The sequence below is a fragment of the Colobus angolensis genome, unplaced genomic scaffold, assembly GCF_000951035.1.
Source record: "Colobus angolensis palliatus isolate OR3802 unplaced genomic scaffold, Cang.pa_1.0 Scaffold2, whole genome shotgun sequence".
Taxonomy (NCBI): domain Eukaryota; kingdom Metazoa; phylum Chordata; class Mammalia; order Primates; family Cercopithecidae; genus Colobus; species Colobus angolensis.
Window position 1 is genome coordinate 15,767,431 of NW_012115154.1, and position 9,180 is coordinate 15,776,610.

General features: G+C 38.1%; 1 protein-coding gene across 2 annotated transcripts in view; it reads left to right on the plus strand.

The window, feature by feature from the left end:
* Positions 1–9,180, plus strand: part of CNTNAP2 (contactin associated protein-like 2) — a 2,310,676-nt gene that overhangs the window by 1,374,539 nt on the left and 926,957 nt on the right. For both annotated transcript variants that reach the window (XM_011941411.1, XM_011941412.1), the window contains one exon: positions 2,989–3,095. In XM_011941411.1, coding sequence (XP_011796801.1) covers positions 2,989–3,095 — 107 coding nt within the window. The remainder of the gene's footprint in view (positions 1–2,988; positions 3,096–9,180) is intronic.

Here is a 9,180-nt window from a genome sequence, read left to right on the forward strand (position 1 = left end):
GGGAGGCAGAGGTTGCAGTGAGCCGAGATGGTGCCACTGCACTCCAGCCTGGGTGACAGAGCAAGACTCTGTCTCAAAAATAAATAAGTAAATTTATAAATAATAAAAATAATATTCAAAGAAGAAAAATATTAAAATTTCATCTAAATAAAAAAATACTTTCAAAGAAATCCTTAATACTGAATTTTTAAGTACAGTTGGACCTCTATATTTGTAAATCCATCTGTGGATCCAACCAATGGCAGATAGAAAAAAAAAAAATAAATAACAACACAATGATAAATCTAAGTAATCTAGAGATTATTTAAATTATATGGGAGGCTGTGCATAGGTTAAATGCAAATAGTACACCATTTTATAAGAGGGACTTGAAAATGTGTGGATTTGGGTATCTATGGGGTGAAGGGAGGTGCGGAACAATCCCCCCGCAGATACAGAGGGATGACTTGTATTCATTAATCTCACTTGATGGATATATGCTTTTTGCATGCGTGTAAGAACACAGTAATCTTTTCTATAATCAAGATGATTTTCTACTTTGCCCATTATTTACACCACATTTAGATTCCAGCCTGGTTTTCCTTTGCTACTCAGTACACTTCTGCACTACTTCCCCCGAATTAATTGATATAATGAGCTGATGTAAATTACTTTCAATATTAGGCTGAGCTAATATTAACCCACAATAATTTAGAAAGTAAATATACCATACAACACCATATACGTACTGAATTCCAAAATTAAGTATCAAGGATGTTTTAATTTCATATAATTTTGAAGTGTCTGGCCCATTGCTCCCTTCCATGATGTGGAGAACCACCTGCTCTGGATGTAAACACCTTCTGCTCTGTGTGTCCCCATGCCTCAGGGCCCGTACAGAATAGTGGCTATAGGAAAGGACCCTCACAACCCTGGACTGCCCGCTACTTTCACTCTTCCACCTCCGTATCAGTGCTTTTCTCACCTATTCTGCTAGGAAAGATTTTCAACATTTTAATCATAAACATACAACTCTTCAGGCCCAGGTGAAATGTTATGAACTTTATGAAGCCCTTTGTTTATCATCCACCTGTAACTCCTCTAGTATCCAAATTTCTATAGCATTTCATATACCTTTTATGACTCATCAAATTCTTCTGGGTTTGCGTTTTTCATTAATCAGATCCCTACCCACCTCCACTCAAATTTGGAGATGAAATATCTTTGTAGCCTTGATAACACTGAGCCCATATTTTATAAAAAGTAAGTGTCTATTAAACTTAGGGTGAATTTTCCATCCCTCATGATAAGTCAACAAGATGCTTTTGTTTATATTGTGTTTTTCCCCAAAGTTCTTCCTCTCATTTTCTTCTCTTATAGTCCTGTCCATTTATTGAGTCTCAACCTAAAAGCTTTCAATTGTGCCCAAAATGTATGTGTGATTCCTCATGTGAAATCCCATAGTACTTTATTTGTCCCTGAATTATACTCTTTTTCATTTCTTCCTTGAGCTGTAGTTTTCATACATACAGTATCTACTTCTATATGAACTATGAGCTCTTCTGCAAGGCTGTGAGTGCAGTCTTAGTCACCTTCTATTTTCCATAGTTCTGTACATACAACAAGTGCTCAATCCATGTTTGTTGCAGGAGTAAAAATTTGTAAAAAGTTGTGGAAGAACAGTTCAGCTACTCAGAGCCAGGGGCTCCATGCCAAACTGAGCCAAGCCCTGCTACAGGTGGTTTTAGGCATGGCTAGTGGTCAATTGGAAACAGGAGTTGGAGAATGCTATTTCTGAGGCCAGCTCTATCAGATTTTGTAGCAGGGAACTGCTAGGGCATTATGATAAAGGGGTTGCTTGTAGGGTGGGTCTTTATCTGTCCTTTTCCTGTGACCCATGATTATAGATTCTGCTATTTTAATCTGGGGAAGTTTTCCTGTTCTTGACAGTTCCCTATGAAAGTCTAGATGTCCTTTGTGAATACTGGTACATCATAAGGAATACCTTTGTTATCTGTGAGCATCTTCAGCAGGATTATAACAAAAATCAGGTTGTGGGGTAGATGGAGAGAGGAACTGATGGGAGGGATGAGCGGATGGATGGAACCAGGAGGAAGGAAAGGGTTTGTGCCATTGAAGCAGGGAGGTTTCAGGACCAGTTTCAGCCTCTCAGTTTCTGAGGTACAGTCAAGCTGTGCCCTGGAGGCTGTGATTCTGATACCTCCAGCTTCCATGTATTGGCCCACTATTTCCTGCCTATTCGTTGTCTATTAATAGTTCGTGAACATTATCTCCAAACCTTAAAATTACTTGTAAGATAGAATTATCCTATTTTTCAAAGGTGAAAACTAAGGTTCGGAAAGATTAAGTTACATAGTTACAATTAGTCATCTTAATAAAAAGACATGGATTTGAAAAGAAAACCTGTATTTTTTTCCTCTGTATTATGCTTGCTGCCTCTTTAAGCAGGCTGCTTTAGTTATCCAGTGGGAAATAGGTGTTTGGAAGTCGTAGAAGTCTTTTCTTTCTAGGTTAGTATATTTTCATTGCTGTTATCATGACATTATTTCAAAAACTCAAATTGCTATGAAAAAGTTGGTGATACCCCGCTTTAAGTCAGTATTTGGCTTGATAAAGAATATAATAAAACAAGAAATAAGACAACTTTTCTTTGATCTTTCACCAGGAGGGAATTTAGCTGCTGTCTTTGTTTTGGGGTAAAAGAAAAATGAAATGAATCTGTGATATTCAAGTAAATCCCTCGGTTGTTTGTTAGTGTCTACTGTTTACTCAAAAATGGGAAGCACCAGGCCTGTGATACATCATCTTTGTTGCACTTGGCACTTTCCATCATGAATCATATTAATCTGCTTAAACTAACAAGGATTAATTGCCTTGGTAAGGCAACCTGGCATTGAAATGATCTATTGCCCAGACAGCTTGGAATTTGGCCACTCATAAATCTCATTTGTTTGTTGGTTTATTTCTGTTTGTCTCTCTCTCTGACAGATGTGTGCCCAATCACTGCGAGCATGGTGGGAAGTGCTCGCAAACATGGGACAGCTTCAGATGCACTTGTGATGAGACAGGATACAGTGGGGCCACCTGCCACAACTGTGAGTGCCAATTCGTCTCACTTTAATCTTGTAATTGCATGAGAATCTCAAGTCTTGGGCTGTGCTTTGAAGCTCAGCAACCTGAATAATCCACATAATACATCACTCGAATCTGAAAAACCAAGATTCCAATTGTCATTTCTCCAAAAAAAAAAAAAAAAATACTATTCTACTTGTTAAAATATGTTCTCTGGTAAAATGAGTAAAAATGACTCAGAAAGAAGGACCATCATTTTCTCTGTTCCATAACGACGTAGTTGAGATTGGAAGGCCAAACTTGGATTCGCCTCTCTGTGTCTAACTCATGTCTGTTGGGTTGACTGTTTGGGAAATTGTGTTAGTGTGATGTCTCTGACTGGACCCTCATCTATCAATTAATCAGAGAGGGAGACAGAGTGTAATTGGAACATTTAGTTTCTGGATGATGGCTGCTTCATGCTTTAGCCCAACTGTTCGGCTACCTTTTTTTTAGATCAAAGAAATGAGTCCGAAATGGAATATCTAAAAGCCAATAGATGTAAAATGAAAACATAAGAGGTAAAAATATTTTTAAATGGCAAAAATAAAAAGTAACATGCAAAAATGACTAGTATAACACAAATGTGCCTTGGTTTATATAATAACTTTATTCCAAAAGGTTAAATAAAAAGTAAATTTTCATACTTAAAAAATTTAATGCTCTTATAATATTAATTTTCCAGTAATGCATCGCCATTTGCAAAACACTTTTGAAAACAAAGCACATTTGAAAACAGATTTGGCATAAATCGTATGATTACGAGAAGAGAGTCAACTGTTGGGTAGTGTGTGCATATGTATGTGCGTGTGTGTGTGTGTATGTGTAGGGAAGGAAGCGCAAGAGAAAAAGAGAGATTCAAGCTTCTCTCAGTATGCCCAAACACTGAAACTCTGATATCTAAATCCTCCGATTATACAAACAGATTTCACTTTACTTTTAGGAAATAGTGACAAGCAAACTATCTCAGAGTAGAGCCCTGGGTATAGTAAAAATGTCATACAGCTCTCTAAGCCTTTCCATTGTGTTATTTGTAATAAAGTGCAAGAAGAAATGGTGTTTTGAATATATTGTAAAATGTTGACTTACAAAGTTGCACACATTTATTTGTTTAGGTCAATATTCGAAAACAAGAGACAAAGGAAATCTTTACAAAACTAACAATAGAAAGATGTCAAGAAGGTCAAAATAGATACTTATTAGATTCATTATCTGTGTTTACATATATGAAAGTATTTTAATGAATAAAGAATAAAAGTGATTGATATTGAAATTAATTCAAAGAAAAGAGTTATAACTAAAATTTTTCCTCACCAATCACATCAGAATATTAACCTGCAGTATGTGACATTTATTAAATATAATATGATGCTAGAATTATGTTGATGAAACTGGATACCTTTACTAGCGTAATTTGTGTCGTATGTTATAAATACCATATTTAATTACAAGGGATCTTGTTCCTGAAATACGGTAATGCTAACTGGTGGTCAAAAGCAAGAAATCGGTAGTGGCTGCAAGGATTTTGTATCTCAGTGATGGCTTTTCTATTGAACTGAAAAGTAAGTTATTCTTTTTATATAGCTGTTTCTATCATTAAAATACACAGCAAAAAGGCAAATAATAATTTAAAATGTATGCTACTGGTTGAGTAGCTGAGGTTTATTTTGTTTTTTAAGGGTAATGACTCCAAGGATTAGAAATGTCCTAAGTGTGTTTAGGTTTGGCACTGGTGGCCAGTTTGAAAGGTAAAAGACGAAAATTGTCTTCTGTTCTGCTGCTCCTTCCTGCTTGTTCCTTGCTTCATTTTGTTGGATCTTTAAAAGCAGAATCATTCTTTTTAATAATAAAAGCCTCATCTTTTGTTGTCTTCTCCAAATGAAGCCAAAATTTTGAATATCCAACCTGTGCATAAATAGAGGTGAAAAGACCATACTGCATAATTCAAGAGAGGGTTGGCTGGTGACTATTTTCTTCTGAAAAATGTACATTGTAGCTTACTGAAGGCCACTTGCCTCCTAATAACCTGAAAGACTTGATACAGTCTTACTTACCGACATGGATTAGTCAAAAATGTCACATGGCACAAATGTAAGAAGATAAAATGTATGTCATTGAGTTTGACACAGAATGAACAATTCTACATTTTTACTAAATCAGTGACTACATTCATAGCAAGAAGATGGAAGTGCAAAGACCCCAGTCTCCGATGTGTCTGACGCTAGCTATAAAATCATCAGGCCGTGTGCCTTTGTGGTCAATCGTTTGACTTCTCTTGCACTGTCTTCGACCGAAGTCTCCTGGCGTTCTAAAAGCCAGTGAGCTGAGATTTGCAGTTACTTATTCTGTATTCTGTGGGTTTGAACTTTGTAAGTAACGTAAAATATTTTGCTTCATTATTTCCTGCAGAAGACCAAACATTCATCTTGAAAAGAAATCATGCTAATTATTTTAAATAGTATTTTTTAATTAAAAAAAGCAGCTAACTAAAATCTAAAGTTTAACATAACAGAACATTTGTTAGAGTTTCAAACATTACAGGCCACAGTATTTTCGCACACTTTCTACACCAGCCCGGGCTTGGTCGGGATGAGACAGCAGTGCTATGAGTGACCTGTGATCATCAAGGCTAGAAGTTCTAGTTCAAGATGGAACAGAGAAGCCTTTTTGCTTGATCGCAGTGCCTTGTGTTGACTTTGATTCTACCATTTTCTTACTTGCACCCTAGGCCATTTAAATTATTTGAGCTTCAGTTTTCTCCTGTAGGAATAGATAATTAACAGTGCTCACCTCATCAAGCCATTGAGAGATTAAATGAAATGATGCACGTAAGATGCTGAGAATAACTTTGGCATATGTGGTACTCAATAAATTTTTGTCATTTCATCACTTTCAGAGCAATTGTCCTTTTCCTTTGAGCTTCTATACCAATAATTGCCCAAATCACAAACTGTGTCCCTTAATTTCTTGTCACCATACATTGTTTGCTGTCACTTTTATGGCAGATTTGGACTGCCGTGAATGACCAGTTTCCATAGTATTTTTCTCTAGAAGAATTGAAGAGCATTAAGATAAATCTGTATGCCTCCTAAACCTATGTCTCTTGTTTTCATTTGTTGGTTTGTGTGTACATGGGGACTTTCTTTTTACATAAATTATCTGTAGGGCTTGGAGGACTGTCATTCGTGAACCACTCCCCTGAGGAGCCAGGATGTCTCCCACAGACAAAGCCAGAGATCACAGAAGACAGTCAGATCACAGGAAAGGGAAAGCTAGTTTTTGTTGTTTAAAAACAAAATAGGCTAGTTTGTGACAAAATGCAAATACATTAAATTGTTGACGTTTTATACTTGAAAATATGTTCTTATACAAACATTCCACTCTCCACAAATCCTTTAAGAACTGACTTGTAGCATATCCGAACACCAAACCATCACAAAGGGACTGAAGTGATCATGTTGGTTTGTTTGTGTTTATTATGTTGACTTATCCCTGCTTCACTCTCCCAGAAGCACTGTAAGAATGTATCTTTTGTTTGGAGATGGAGTCTTGCTCTGTTGCCCAGGCTGGAGTGCAGTGGTCCGATCTTGGCCCATTGCAACCTCTGCCTCCTAAGTTCAAGCAATTCTCCTTCCTCAGACTCCCAAGCAGCTGGGACTATAGGCACACGCCACCATGCCTGGCTAATTTTTTTGTATTTTTAGTGAAGACGGGGTTTCGCCATGTTGCCCAGGCTGGTTTTGAACTCCTGAGCTCAGGCAATCCGCCTGCCTTGGCCTCCCCAAGTGCTAGGATTACAGGCATGAGCCACCGTGCCTGGCCAAGAATGTGTCTTTCGTGTGAGCAAAACTCCATGTTTCTAGCTGGAGTCTTTCCTCATAGCACTGCTACACAGATATGCTCTAGTTGGTCTCCAAGCTCTGCAATACTGCAAATGCTCTTTAGTGTCTAATTATCATCCTGTCTTTTACACATACGTTCCTTACACTTTCACAATGATTTTACATCATTTAGTTCACATAAATTAAATTCAAAAAACTATCCCTTATCTCAAGGCTTAGTGGACACTTTTTTCTTACCATGCTGTCAGGTCCTCTCTCAGACTTCAGTCATTCTCTTTTTTTTTTTTTTTTTTTTTTTTTTTTTTTTTTTTTTTTTTTGGTGAGGTGGAGTCTCGCTCTGTCGCCCAGGCTGGAGTGCAGTGGTGCGATCTCGGTTCACTGCAACCTCCACCTCCCAGGTTCAAGCGATTCTCCTGCCTCAGCCTCCCGAGTAGCTGCGACTACAGGCACATGCCACCATGCCTGGCTAACTTTTTGTATTTTTAATGTAGATGGGGTTTCACTGTGTTAGCCAGGATGGTCTGGATCTCCTCACCTCATGATCTGCCCACCTTGGCCTCCCAAAGTGCTGGGATTACTGGTGTAAGCCACCATGCCTGGCCAATCATTCTTATATATACTATTAGGTCCTTGTGTGGAACTGCTCTAAAAATTCATTAGAATATCCTCATAATGTGAAAACTTTTGGCTAATTTAATGAATGCAAGAGGTCAAAGGATAGTATTTTAGTGTTTGACAAAAATAAGCAATGTTATCCTTGGAAATTTATTAAATGTCAGATGTGCATTCTGACTGAAAATATTTTTGCAGATCTTTTTATTAAAGGAGAGGTTTTCACATTGCCCAAAAATATAGACTTCACATTTCCAGAGGAAACGGGAGGAGATAAACTAGGTGACCTATATAATTCTTTTTTAACTTTAAAACCACAAGATTTAAAAATTCTGAAATACTAGTAAGGAACGGGTCCTGACATTGCCAAATAAAGCAAAAGTAAAATTTTTTCTAGCCAATGTTAGAGAAAAAATTAAATGTACAAGGTAACAATTGTACATGCCATATGCTAGAGCATTTCCTCTGGGTTCATAAATGTGTAAACTGTAAATTGTACTGCACCTTATTATAGCACATCTGAGAGGCACAGTGGATTTCAACAGCCCATACCATGTCGTTGATAATCCACCTATAATTTCACCTATAATTTATTTAATTCAAAGAATAATTTTCAAAACAAAGTTAATCCTACTTGTTGTAGTCACACTAACATAGGGCTTAAAGAGCTAGATGTATTGGCACGAAGAAACTTGGTATCTCTGTCCATCTGGAGTTTCTACAACTTAGGCATCAATGCTAACTTGGAGTTTTTGAGCATTGCTACAAAAACAAGCAGTCATTGGGTAAGAATTGTGTTGGATGTAGTATTAGTCCATTCGCACACTGCTATAAAGTAATACCTGAGACTGGATCATTTAGAAAGAAAAGAGGTTTGACTCACAGTTCCACACAGCTCGGGAGGCCTCAGGAAACTTCTAATCGTGGTGGAAGGCGAAGGGGAAGCAAAGACCTTCTTGACATGGTGGCAAGCGAGAGAACTGCAAGCGAAGGGGGAAGAACCCCTTCTAAAACCATCATCTCGTGAGAACTCACCCACTGTCATGAGAACAGCATGGAGGAAACTTCGCCCATGATCCAATCACCTCCCTCCCTTGACATGTGGGGATTGCAGGTCCCTCCCTCAACACATGGGGATTAAAATTCAAGGTGAGATTGGGTGGGGACACAGAGGCAAACCATATCAGGTATCTACAATAAAGCTTAGATATTTAGCCTTAGGGAATTGGAATCCCCATCCTTTGGGACAAGTTCACCTGACTTGCCAGGTCCTACATGATATGGCCATGTCTTTAACCTGATTTCCTCCCCTCCTGCTCCTCCCATTCTCCCCTTCAGTGCACTGGCCTCCTTTCGGTCTTTGATGCATGCCCTGCACTCTCACAATCTTCCCCCTCCTATACCACTACCCCCACCACAGGACATTTGCACATCTCCCTCTCTGCTTTGTCTAGTACATGTCTACTCCTCCCTCAGATTTCAGCTCAGCAGTCATCTCAGAAAAGCTTTCCATGAGCCTGTAGTTAGGTCAAATCCTCTTATTCTTTTCTTTTCTTTTCTTTTTTTTTTTTTTTGTGGAGCCAGGCTGGAGTGCAATGGCTTGACCTCTGCTCAC